This window comes from Tenrec ecaudatus, chromosome 17 (assembly GCF_050624435.1).
Source record: "Tenrec ecaudatus isolate mTenEca1 chromosome 17, mTenEca1.hap1, whole genome shotgun sequence".
NCBI lineage: Eukaryota > Metazoa > Chordata > Mammalia > Afrosoricida > Tenrecidae > Tenrec > Tenrec ecaudatus.
The window spans coordinates 28,035,317-28,049,144 of record NC_134546.1 but is presented as its reverse complement, the minus strand read 5'-3'; the positions used below and the strand labels follow the sequence as shown (position 1 = coordinate 28,049,144).

Sequence of the window (13,828 nt, the reverse complement as noted above, 5' to 3'; positions counted from 1 at the left end):
CACCCCTATTAAAAAGAAATGTGTTAGTTGTTGGCCAGTTGAAGATCCCCACGAAGGAATGCACTGAGAAGCCCTTGGACTGCCTAGGTAGGGACATTTCCGTACCTGTTGACGGTGTTCCATCCTGGCAGCCTCCAGACACCCTCCAGTAGAGGGCGTCGCTGCCTAGACCACTGCTGCTGTGGGACGTCAGCTCTTTATGGAAGGTCCCGCATGGGGAACAAGACACTTCCCAATGCCGTGCGTGCCTTCCTCATGGCGGGCTGTGGATTGGACCAGTGCTACTCACTGGGTTTTTCCATAGCTCACTGTTGGCACTAGGCCAGCAGGCCTTCCTCTCTAGTCTGTCAGAGTTTGGAAGTTTTCCCCGTAACATTTTAGCACCAGAGCAACCCACACACATTCTTCCACTAAAGAAACGCCCAGGGGCTGTGCAGGGATGGGGTGCGCCCAGTCAGTCTCCAGGCCAGTCGCCTGCAAGGAAGGCGCGGATTCTTCCCCTGAACCACTAAGCCTGCACCCCCCGGCCAGCGAATGGTACACAAAATGACTCGGGCCCCTGGACAGAAATAAGAGGTGCCCGCGGTTCACGGAAGAAAGACTAATAAAGGCTATGCCTCAGATCCTTTTCCCAAAGTTTCTCCCGAGAACGACTCGGATTTCTGTTTGGACAGCAGGAGACTCGAAAAGGAGCTGGCTGTGAGAAGCGAAAGCTGCTGATGGGCGAAGTAAGTGAGCCGCTTCCGGTGGCGGTAAGACAAGCCAAGAGCAAATACGGTGTCCTTTTCTCACGGTAACTGGAGACGAGTGCCAGCCAGCGTTAGCACAGGCGCACCACGACGAGAGTGGACTTAGCTTTGAACCCCTCCAAGTCATCAATAGGGAAGCATCCTACTTCCTTTCCGGTTCCTTTCGGCCAGTTCTTCTTTCCTGTCACGTCAATCATTTTGGCGGCCTGTGTTGTGGCCAGCCGCGTGGCGTGGTGACAAGCCACAGTAAGTCACCGCGCTGAAGAATGTGCAGGGGCCCCAGAACGCCTCCTGCCCACCAGAGTGTCCTCACTATAAATGTCACGTTTCCAGGGGTCGCAGCGGGTCCCGCACAATACATCCACAGGGTCCGCGAATGCGACCAGGCTCTAAATGTAAACAAAAAAGAGAAGAGCGGTGTCTCTCCCTTAGGGTGGCACCCAGAGGTCTGAGAAGATTGGGGAGCATCTGAACCTGGAGACAAAGTCCTGTTTCCACCTGGACCCCAAGTAGCCCAGGGCTACCTTAAGATGCCAGCAGGCAGGATGAGGTGCCACCTCAAACCGAAACATTCTAAGTAACATCTCTGCCCCTCAGGAGCTCATCCCTGAGATGCTTGCTGTCTCCAGACTGCTTGGGCAGAAAGGCCGGGGTTTGATTTAGAAGTGAGCTGAGAGGATTGCTTTGACCCACGCTACTCAGATCAGCGGCAAGCTCTGTTAGGGCGAACACCATAGAACCGACACATTTGCATCAGGTCTCATGCTCATAAAGTCCCTTTCCGTGTGTACAGTAGGCCACTTTAGGTGCAAACTCCTTTGTGAAGCCCAGGAAACTATTCTCCCCTGTCGCACAGATGAGGGTGGTGGTGGTGGTGGGGTGTGTGTGTGTGTGTCTGAAACCACATCACTGAGATGCTCAGCTGGCACAGAACAGAGAGGGAAGCCTCACCCTTTAGCTTCAAGGTGGGCTCTCTTTCTGGTGTATGGAAGCTTTTCATTGTAACAAGGTAAGAGCGAAGAAACAGGTGTAGAAAAAAAATGCTGTAACGACCATGCCAGTATGAGATAACATTCTGCTTTGAAAATGCCCAAGATTGCAGTCCACGCAAGGACGCTGAGTGGATGTGTGCCGTTTGATTCCTGGGGTGAGTTAAACACAACGATCAGCAGATGTTCCGAAGAGACACCGTTGCTGCGTCCTGCTAGGACAGCAAAGGACACTGGTTTGACGGAGTCCGCAGTCAACAAACTGAAATCGAAGCAAGAAGTAACAGTGTATAATGAACTGACTGCGACCGGGCAACTCCCCAATTAAGGAGAAATATTACTAATCATTTGCTAGTTGAAGATCACCCTGGAGAAGAAATGCAATTATAACATCGCACCATGTGAGTGGTGAGCCAGTGTGACTCTGTGTGAATGCTCCACACGGCCAACATCCAATATTGAAGACAGATGTTCAATCTGCGAGAAAATCCCCTTTTACATGTCTCCTCTACAACAGAATTCATCTCTGCAGAGCCTTAAAGACACAAGATACTTAAAAGTTACTAGGTGACCTTAAGCTGTGCCATCTCAATGTCTTAGCTTTGCACCATATGCAAAAGTCATTTAGTTGATATGCATATGCACATACATACACATATACCATATATTACACAAATATGCAGGGGCGTAAATAGGTTTGTGAAAAAATATCCCATTATCTTTTAATTCCATTTTTCATGAGCTGCTCGAAGCCCCTTCCTATATACCTACCTCCCAAATAACTATCATAAAAAATTATTAAGAGTAGAAAAAAATGCCTTAACTGAGAAAGATGTACTGACTCAGGTATTTCCAGCCAACATCTAAGAGATGGCTAAAAGGAGTCCTGGTAGCATAATGGTTAACTGTTGGCTGCAACACAATCGCTTGGCAGTGCTCGTTCTACCTGGTGTCTCCCTAAGAGAAAGGCCTAGAATCTACTTCCCTGAAGATTACAGGCCAGGACCCCCACAGGGCAGTTCTACCTTGTCCCGTAGGATCAGAAGCGACTGGACAGCACCTACCAACAGCAGATCATAAGAACTCCCCCAAACAAGTCTATGTTCTGAAAGTTACTCACTACTTGGTCAACACAAGACTTGCTTAAGTAAGATCAGTCCTGTTTCACAGAGTATCTGGATCAGAAGCCACACCCGAGCACCGTGAGTTCCAAAGTCCACAGGCGACATGGGCTTGCAGACCCATACATTCAACTAAGCAGTGCTCACTTTGGATAAGATCTGATCAGGAATGACTACTGCATACCTGGATAAGGTGAGACGCTGCTGCTGGGAAGCCGGTTCTGGACGCTGCCCACAATCAGTGAGGGGGACGTGATCAGGGAAGCATCCACAGGGACAAGTGAGTGCACACGGTGTGGGGGCTGACAGCTTAGTTATCTGCCATCTCCTGGTAGCCACCAAATAAAGATCTCAGTGAGACACAAACCATTTTTGCTTTGGAACATTTTGGAAAGGCATGTAGAAAGAGATGAGGCCACAAGCAACTTGGAGCCAGCCCTGTCCTACACGGTGATGTGCGACGTGGCTGGGGTATTTGCTGTTTACAAAATCAAACCGACTAGCACAGCTCAGAATTCCCACCAGACCCTTTAATCTCCCTGGTACATACTCAGGTCATCTTTTGATTCTTGCTCCTCATCCCATAAGCCATAGTTACAGTCTAAAAGCCTAGGAAAAGAAAACCTATTAGTTATATCTATCGGTGTAGGAAGCTAGAATACAGAAAATTGGAGAATAGGAAGACGTCCCATTAACATGATTGGGTAATTACTACTTAGTTTCTTTCTAGCACAAGGATGAATTCCCTAATGATGGGTATTATAATTAATTAGACAAAGCTGTTCACTTTTCAAAATTAATCATCAATTCTATTAATTATGTCTACATTACACATTCTATTAAATTAGCTCACATAATATGAGGCCTTCGCACATGGAAAGAGAGAGAGGCATTATCATTGCACATTAGTGACTTGGTAATTTAGCTGAAAGGAACACAAATATTTGTAATTAGAGGACTTCTTTGAGCAGGAGAGTCACTGTTCCATTCTCTTGGAAGAAAAATGGGGTGGGGTGGGGGGAAATCAAGAAAGCTTTGTTCAGGGGCTTTATCCCTGAAAAAGGAGGTGAGTAGAGGCTTCCAGAGATCTATGTCTGAATCACTTGGGAGACTGCTCGCCCAGGGAGGCCAGTCCTGGGAGCCAGGAGTGAGGTCAGCCCTACGTTCTCACAGGGAGACAACGGTGGTCCTGGCACAGGTAACCCAGAGTCACACGGGGCCGAACTCCAAGAGACCACTTGAAACGAGAGACAGTGTAAGGAGGGGACCTTCGTGCCCCATGACAGACTGGGTGCTTTAAGGCATGCAGAAGGACGCCCCCCTGGCTTAAGCGATCACTGGGTGGTAAGGAAACCCCTGCCACTGGCACACAGCCTTCTCCGGCTTCTCTGTGCCCGTGTCGCCCTGGGTTGGTGGTGCCCCTACAGAGACCATGATGGCTGGAGGCAGGACCTCTTAGCTGAGAACAGAACAGGCCTCAAGGGCAAAGGGAGTAAACTAGCAATACAAATGGACACTCTCTACAGCGGTCTGGAACTGAGCTCTGTTTTCTGTTCTCAGACCTACAAGGGGTCCCAGGTCAGGAAAGACAAATGCCGATGAACAAGGCTCCTGGCAAAATAAACCTGATACAGACCCCCCTGAAACCACAGCCAAGAAGGACATGCTGGCTGTTAGCAACCTGTGGGGGGTGGGGGTGAGGGGTGGAGGGTAATCCCCCCCTCCACCCCCGTAAGGTTTCCAAGGCTTCCAAGGCTGCAACCTTGATGAAAGCAGACTGCCACCCTGTCCTCCTGTAGAGCCTGGGCGGGGAAGTGGGTGGGGTGCAAATTCCAAGTCAGCAACCCAAATGCTTAACCCACTGTGTCATGAGGGCTCCGTCTGGTGTAGCCCGGAGGGCATATGACTATTTCAGCACAGAAACAACATGCATAGAACCAAGAACGGCATGCAGCCGTCAAACGCTAGCTCCCCACCACGTCCTCCCGGGGCTTGCAGGGTGCAGTTATGCACCCATCATTCTGGGGAAGTTGTGAGGGAGGCAGGGCACCAACAACATTTCCATCATGACGTTCTCAGCTGACATGCACCACAACTAGAGAAAGGGCCTACCATCGGATTGAAAGTCGCCATCACAAAGTCAGACCAAATCCACTCTCCCCGGGCGCTTGCCCACACCCCCCAGCGCCGCCTCCAGGATGCTGATGCCAGACTGAAGAACTACAGAGCTCCCCACGTCCCACGCCAAAAGGAGGACACAGGTTTGCTGTCACCTGCAGATCATTCCTCAGAATTCCGAAGCGGTCAGGTTACATTGGCTTGACGAGGAAGAGTATGACCAGATTTAGTGTTACCCGACAGACACAAATTTAGTAATTAAGTAACTTACAAATTATGAATTGACTAAGCAGGGAAACACAGGTAGTCTTCATCGGAGCCAAACAATCTGCGAATACTCCGAGAGACCTGCTGTTAGATGTTCCCGCTGCAGGTGACCTAGGGCCGTGGAAGGGCACGCGACTCGCAGACTCATGTTTTCATGCTTAAACATTTTTTAAAAAAATAGCGGTTGTGCCCCTCCCCTATGTCCTGACATGGTGCCTGGATTGTGACAGCTCTTGCTTGGTCTCACCAAGAGTGTCGCGTGGATCTGAGGATAGCTCTCTGAAATCGGATGTGGCGGTGAACTAAACTTAATATGTGTCTGGTTCCACAATGGAGCTGCCAAGCTTCAGTGTGTCTCATGCCCTAAAAGGTGGGTGACCGTGTGTCCAGGTTTGCTTTGGGGCTCTTGCTATTGTTTCATCATAATTACCGACAATCCTCATCTCGCTCTCAAAAGCATCAGGATTTGAAGAATAAATCACTCGCGCGAAAAGATGAGAACCCGGCTTTCAAAACTTGACTTAAAGCTTCCTTGCGCATTAGACTGAGAAAGTCTAGCTCTAACTTCAGAGCGGATACTGCTTTCAAGGTACCTCTCCCCTCTTACATACGCACATGCAGAATAAGATTCCCAAGAAGTGGTTTACGTCAGACAGCCAGGGGCCAGGAGGCATTGAGGAGGCGGCGCTGTGCCAAGAGCTTGTGACCTGGCCAGGACAGGCCTGGGTGCCATTCACCAATTCATCTTTTGGAATTGCCCAAAGGCCAAACCACTGCCCTCTTCTCCCCCAGGGACCACCCAGATGGTGCCATTACTTGTATCTGGCACGTCTGCAGGCCAAGGACGCAAAAGCCTCTCACAGTCCATACGCCCGAGCCAGTTTGCCTAACGTTTTCCTTGCTACTCTGATCACAGGTGCACTGTGGGACAGAGGAATGCCATTGTCTTTCACTTGACTTTAGGAGCCGTCCTGGCTCCAAAAGCAATAAAGGAGAGCGAGCGCCTGGGGAACAGGGACTGTGCCTTATTAAGAGTTGCCAGCTGTCTGAGCCTCGCCTTCTGGACCCCAGAACAACATCTGGCTTATGTTCACAGGGCTGTGTTTGCTCGGACGTCAGGGGCTCATATGCATATGTCCTCTGCTCACAAGATACGTCACCAAGGGTCACAAGGAGGAGAGGATGCTGTCAGTTACTCAAGTCACACCCTGTGGCTCTAGGTCCTCAACATGGATAACCGCGCAGCTGAAACGGAGTCAATTAAGTGTCGGCAGACAGAGGAAGAACTGGGAGACTCAATGTCTCAGCAACATGGAAGCAGCAAGCATTACCTACGGAGTACACTCAAACTTGAGACACGGCATTTCTATTTGGGGGCGAAAATACTGTAACTGTTGAGACGGAAAAATGACTCAGATACTGAAAATCCTGGGATGGCAAAGGAGCCCAATCACCAGTACTCCCTCCTGTCACTCTTGGCACGCAGTTCCTAAATGCTGATCACCTCTCAGCAGGGGGAGGGGGGCACACCTCCCCCTACCCCTCCCACCTGTTGGTGCTCTTTTGGGTCTGTTTGGCTGTCATCCAGAAAACCCAATTTCAAATACATTCACGGGTTTAAGTAAATGGCTGTCCATGGAGCGTTAGTGGGTGCAGGTAGAAATAAAGGATTGTTTTCGGTTGGTCTTACCTATGCAGTATGGACAACACTGGCCTTTCCTCAAAACAGGTCGTTCACAGGATACTGATGGGCAAGACTCAGAGTAACAGCTAATTACGCTATCCCTGCACACGCAGCTGGTACACACGTCAGGCTTCCAGGACTCAGCTGCCAGGAATATATCCCCTTTGTCATTTTTGCAGTAACTAGGCACGCTGTCATTACGGGATGAGGGAGGCTGAGGAGGCACATCTGGAAAAATGAACACACAGGTCAGCGGGGAAGGGAAGACACCATAGGCCACCAACTCTACCACCGTTTTAGTCTGTCTCACGGAGAGTTCACCCAGTTCCTACGGGGGGCGCCCCACAGAGGGAAGAAGACCTCAGTAACAAGACAGGAAGAATGACTCAGCCAGGTCTTGAATTAAAATACGAAGGCCCACCGTAATTCTGTTAGCTGTCTACCCAACGTGCACTCTTAGCTTTCCTACCATCACAAGGGACAATCCCAGTTTTCCTTGCAACTAGGGGGAGGAGAAGGGTGGGGGAAGGGAGACACGCCACCCAGTTGTGGGCAACTGAACTTCACAGCTCTTAGAGGAGGGCCTCCGAGAGCCTTTCATTTTATAAATCAGGGCAGCTGTACTGATACCGTCATCCACGTTCTTCGAGACCAGCGTTTCTCAACCTGGGGGTTGTGACCCCTGTGGGGACAGAACGACCCTTTCACAGGGGTCGCCAGATTCATAACAGTAGCAAAATTACAGTGAAGAAGTAGCAGTGAAAATAACTATGGTTGGAAGGTCACCACAACATAAGGAACTGTATTACAATAGGAAGGTTGAGAACCACTGTGCTAGATGTAAGCGTGAGTGTGTTGCGCGGCTGAAACTAGCCAACTTCCACTTGATTAACCCTGACCCACTCAATCAATGCTGATACACCTCTGCTCCAATGTCTTACATTGTATGTAAAATCAACCTTGATTTGTTTAAAGACTCTAGCTAGATCTCTTCTTATTTGCAGCCACATTCAATCAACTAACCAAAGCTCCAATAGCTCCTTCCTTGTGCCAGACTGTCCTAAACCACCTATCGTTGACATCCTCCTGTTCAGGCATTCACAGGAATGGTGATGTGGGGAGATCTAAATAAGTCTCTCCTGAGGATACACCCACAGGGAAATCAACAGTAAGCCTTCTGTGATTTTGCTAGTCAGCAGGTCCCCTGATCATTTTCCAATTTGAAAGAGAAAACCACATCGCCAGGAAATCCAACTATCCATCTTGGTATGGCTGAGATTACATGAACATTGTAGCCCTCAATAGAAATCTAGGTTACAACAAATGAAGCTGTAAGTTAATGGGGTACCTAACTTAGAAATATCACCCTCTTCCTGAGGAGTCTAATGGCTTCTAAGCACATTCACCACTTAAAAATTCACTGCCACTGAGTCAATCCTGACACATGGTGCCAATGTAGAATGCACGGACCATTCACTTTGAGTTTCCAAGACTGTCAGTCTTTCTGGGAGCAGAAAGCCTCATCTTTATCCCGAGGAGTGGCCGATGGCTTCAAACTGCTGTCCTTGTGGTAGCAGGTAAGCCACGGTGACTATGTCACCAGGGTTCCGTCTTCACCCCTCACTCTCTGCCACTGAGCTGAGGAGCCAACTCGCAGCCATCCTATCCCCTGTGGGTTTCTGAGACTATTGCTCCTTATGGGCATAGAAAGCCCATGTTTCTCCCAGGAAGCTGCTGCTGGTTTCAAACCACCGCCTCCAAGGGTAGCAGCCCAATGGATACCCACTAGGCCACCAGGGCTCCTTCCTCACCAATTAGGTGTCTAGAAACAGTCTTCATAATCCTATTTGGCAAGCTTCAAAGAGAATCACGTTAAAAAATTATTTTTTTGGCATATGCTTCACCTGTGATGCCATTCAGTCATCACCACAATCAAATTTGGAGCACATTTTCTTATGTAAGGAAACAGACAGGAGGGCCAGACAGTCTTGGTCTTGGCAGGCTCCTGTCAGCGTCTGTGTATGAGCTCTTATTTGAAGTCATGATGCAGAGATGTCCTCATGGAGTAAGCATAGTGGTGCCTGAGCTCTCAGCGTCCATGTCTCCCTCCGTCAGCCTCACGAACGCACCACATAAGCCGAGAGGCTGATTTCACGAGAATAACCTGTGACTTCGTTCTGGTCTGACCAGGAGGCGCACAGGGAAACCGACACCCTCGCCTTGAAGCCGCACAGCCGACCAGGGTTCGAAGGACTGGTCCCAAAGGCTCGGGAGAAAAGCGACAACAGCCACCCAGGGTTCTCGTGCTCCAAATGTCCTCCAGGCTCTCTTTCGCGGTGGTTCCAGAGATCACTTGCCCAGCGGTTCAAGTTACTGCAGTGAGCTACTTTCTCCATGACCTTTTTTGGAGTCTTGCATCCCCAGGGTTAACTTTTTGGAAGAGGTGGACCGAGGCTGGAGGTAAGGATGACTCATCTTGTCAACATTCTTCCAGCAGCAGCAGCAGCAGCAGCGACTGGACTGATGCTGGAGATAAGGATGATTCATCTTACCAACATTCTTCCAGCAGCAACAGCCTGATTACGGCTGAGTCAATTCTGACTCATGGTGGCCCCATACTCCACAGGGGTTCCCACAGCTGATGGGCAGGGCCTCACTTGCTTCTGAGGTGCTTCTGGGTATATGTGACTCTTGAGTCCATCAGATAAGCAGCAGAGCACAAGAGGGCCTCACTTGCTTCTGAGGTGCTTCTGGGTATATGTGACTCTTGAGTCCATCAGATAAGCAGCAGAGCACAAGAAACACTTGTAATGTCCAGGGACCTTGTCAACGCTGAGCTCTTCAAATACCCCGCACCTCAACATCCCAGCTCTTTCAAGCAAGGCCTAACCTTGTAGCCAACCATTTAGGTGACACTGAAGTGAATGGCTTTGAGCAGTGGTTCTCAACCTGGGGTCGAACGACCCTTTCACAGGGGTCGCCTGATTCATAACAGAAGCAAAACTACAGTGATGAAGTAGCAATGAAGATAATTTTATGGTTGAGGGGTCACAACATGAGGAACTGTATGAAAAGGGTCACAGCATTGGGAAGGTTGAGAACCACTGGCCTACAGCCTGGGATCCTCTTCTTCCCGACGCTCGGACACAGCCCAGCGGACGGTGGGATGTGTTGGCACCGAGGGAGGGAGAGCGCGTTAAAGCTGAGATCCAGGGTCGCAGCCTTACTTTATCAGCCAGGGGCTGAAATGCCATCTGGTCCCTTCTTTGTGCCTCTTTCCACTTTTTCTGCTTCAGATCTCTACCTTTTAATACTCCTGCTTTCACACGTCTATTCTCACCTAACCGTTTCTTTTGCTATTGCTCACTCATCCTTTTTCTTTCCGAGCTCCTCTGCTCTCTTTATTCCCTGCCCCTGCCCCTACCAGGAAATAAACAATGAAATAGCTTTACTTGCAGGAATTCTCAATCTGGCTTTATGAAAAAGTTATTTTTATCAGTTTGAGGGTGCTCTGGTGGTAAACCTGGCTACACATTGGGCTGCTAACTGTAAGGACAGCAGTTCAAAACTACTAACCACTGCTTAGGAGAAAGATGAGGCTTTCTAGTCCCATAGAGTTACGGTCTTGGAAACCCATGGGGCAATTCCACTCCATTCTTCAGAAGTGACTCAAGGGCATTTGGTTTGGTTTGCACATGTCTGACCCTCTGATACCTTGCCCTAAGCAAGGCCAGGGAAAGGGAGAGTTGAAGAAGAGACAGTGTGACAAGACATCCTAGGAGACGCCAGCACTTGGAGCGGCATGGCTTTCAAGAAGCTGCCCTTCTGCGCCACCTCTGTGCCTGTTTTAGAACGCAAGGATCAGGAGAGCATGCGCTAATCTGCTTCTCACCGGGTCGCACACCAGTTACCAATGCGACTGGTGAAATTCACTGTGATGTGGAGATGATGATGGTCTGTCTTTTAAGGTCTTTAAAATCTTTTCATTGCTGCACTGTAACTATGAAGGGGAAGTTCAAAACCATCAGTCATGGGTTGAGTAACTCATTTTATAATATCAATTCTAGATATGTGTTATTATATGTTTACTCATATAAGCATTCTTCTGAATACTGATATATACAAAACACACAGTCCTAACGTTTAAGGATGAGGCCTGTCACTGAAGCATCGTTTGTCACATGCTTAAAAAAAGTCACCCAGGCTTTAGTTCACAATGAGAACGCAAAGGCAGCCTCACAAGGGGCACTTGCTCTTGTGCTAAAGGGAGAGAGAGGGCACCCTAGACCCCTCGCTGCTGGAGCATGCAGTGCCTCTGCCCAGGCCCAGGGAGACTCCTGCACCTGAGAAATCACCCCTTAGTGAGCATCTTCAGGAGTCTATCTTCACGGACCTCTGGATGCAGCCCAACATCCTGTGAATGGATTGGGGCCAATGGCTGTGGAGATGTCCCCTCCCTCATCCTCACCTGAATCACCTCCCAGTGTACGTGTCACAAGCTCTCACAAATCCTCCCTCTTAGACACTCATCCCATGCTATCATGACTGATCTAGTGGAGGGATATTCTGGCTCTTGCTTTGGATTACTGGTCCATAAGACAGGACTTGAATCTGGCTTCACTACCCTTGGGATGCCCTGGCTCAATGTAGGCATTCTGTTAATATTTGTAACATGGTTTCTAATGGATGTAATTTTGCTATCCTCAGTGAAGAGACCACTCCAAGCAGTTGCTACCAGGACCATGTGAATAGAGTTGGGGTGATATGTTAACAGAGAAACATCAGTAGGGCTTGAAACCGCGTGAAATCAATCATGATAAAGAAACATAGTGGAGGAAAGGCACTGGATATGCTAACAAATATACATAATACACTCGAACTATTTCTTAGCTTAGAAAAGATACTGCAGCAGTTAAGCTTCTTGGTTTAAGGTGTCCGCTAGCTGCACCAGAGGTTCTGTAGTAGGAGGATACACTACATCTGGGGCACAGGACATGCGGCAACGCCAAACTCGAGGCTATCGCTACACGCTCAGTGGAGGCAACGCAAAGATTATTACCAGCAAGATGCCATGACGGATTTGGAACTGTAGATTCTGGCCAGTCAATTAGATAAGCCAGCCAGCGGTTTTCTTAAAAAGCACTACAATGTGTTGACCACCCCCCCAACCATAAAATTATTTTCGTTGCTACTTCATCAATGTCCTTTTGCTACTGTTATGAATCGGGCGACCTCTGTGAAAGGGTCATTGGACCCCCAAAGGGGTCATGACCCATTAGACCTAGTGACCCTCTTGGACTGCTAACTGTAAAGCCAGCAGTTCAAATCCACAACCACTCCAACAGGAGAAAGATGAGGCTGTCTGCTCCCTTAATGCTCGAGAGCCTTAGAAACCCTCCACAGAGTTGCTCTGAATCTAAATGGACTCAACGGAAGGTTAGTTTGTTTCTGGCTCTGTGGAACTGAGCTGTAAGAGGATGTATCATATAGACTCGAGTATAAGCTGAGGCAACCTAAACTTACCACAAAAACTGCATTAAAAATGTACGCAAAAACTCGGCTTATATACGAGTATATAGTATTTAAAAATGGTTATTGATTCATTAAGTCAAAAAGGTAAATGATTAAGGGACAGCAAAGTAAATCCAGTTAAAATAAATTTAACTTATGAATTCCCCATGTAAATTATAGGGAATTAGACTATAATAAAACATTAAATATAAATAATCCCCTATATAAATTATATATCTTTTGGAAAAGAGCCAGAGAGCCTAGTGCCAATTAGGAGTGTTACCTTGGCTATAAAACCAGGAGCTTTTGTTTAAGATCCAGACAAGCTTTTATTATATTTGGTTCATGACCATAAATTTACCTAGTAGGACCTGATGACCTGAGATGGAAACATGCAAGCGAGAGTCGCCTGTGTGCACAGTGCTGGTACACTCTGGGATCTCAGCGTGTCCAAGGTCGCAGGCTCAAGGAGGTGGGCCTTAGGCCCTACTGTTCTGCGGAACATGCTCAGTGCCTTTGTCCCCTCTGCATTTTCCAGAGTCTCACACACACTATGCGTAACTACTCTTCACATCTACCAAAGACAAAGATGGCTTTCCCCGCTCACAGTATCACATGCATAGTAATTCTGATGCAGGGGAACCAAATCTACTTTGGTATGCCCCGCCCATGCAATGCACAGGTAGGCCTGAGGGAATGATGCTGAGAGCAAGAAACAGTCCCCTTCTCGCCCCCGAGTGCAGGCATTGCAGGGCATGCGGACTGCATGCAAACCTGGTTGATCAAAGGGAAAGGATGTAGTAGGCAGGCTGCCAGAGCTCCTGCCTGAGTTACTGGTTACTGGGTTTGGCCAAGTCTCCTGCAGAGCTCCACTCGGCCTGCCAGCTCTGCAGGGTGACGGCCCCTTTCCTCTCGCTGTGCCCGAGCGCAGCGGCGGTTACCTGCACACTCCGGGCAGCAGGAGTCCTGCGTGCGCGAGGGGTTCTGGCAGAGCAGCGGCGGGCACACCTCCGTCTCGCACAGCACCCGTCCGCTGTGGCAGGTGCACTGTGTGCAGGAGTCGATGTTCCACGTCTCTCCTTCCACAAAGTACTCTCCTCCAGGCGCGTGGCAAACGGTGGGGGTGCTGAGCTCCGGCTTCTGCACCACAAAGTCATCTGGGGCGGCACACAAAACCAAAGCTGGTTACCTGGTGCTGCCTGCTGACGGGGCAGAGGGGAGGAATAGCTGAGGAGTACCTAATTCTACTCTGGACAAGAAAACAGTGAAGCCTATATCCCAGGCCTGACAAATGACCAGGAGGGAGCCTCCTACTCTGGAGGAGAGGACAGGGACTTCTTAAGAGGCCCTCATTTACTGAACACTAGTGGTGGTTCAATTCTCAGGCTG

At 49.0% G+C, this 13,828-nt stretch overlaps 1 protein-coding gene across 6 annotated transcripts in view; it reads right to left on the bottom strand.

The window, feature by feature from the left end:
• Positions 1-13,828, bottom strand: part of CRIM1 (cysteine rich transmembrane BMP regulator 1) — a 228,893-nt gene that overhangs the window by 25,418 nt on the left and 189,647 nt on the right. For all 6 annotated transcript variants that reach the window (XM_075535936.1, XM_075535932.1, XM_075535934.1 and 3 more), the window contains 2 exons: positions 13,381-13,596; positions 6,935-7,156 (listed from right to left, as the gene is read on the bottom strand). In XM_075535936.1, coding sequence (XP_075392051.1) covers positions 6,935-7,156; positions 13,381-13,596 — 438 coding nt within the window. The remainder of the gene's footprint in view (positions 1-6,934; positions 7,157-13,380; positions 13,597-13,828) is intronic.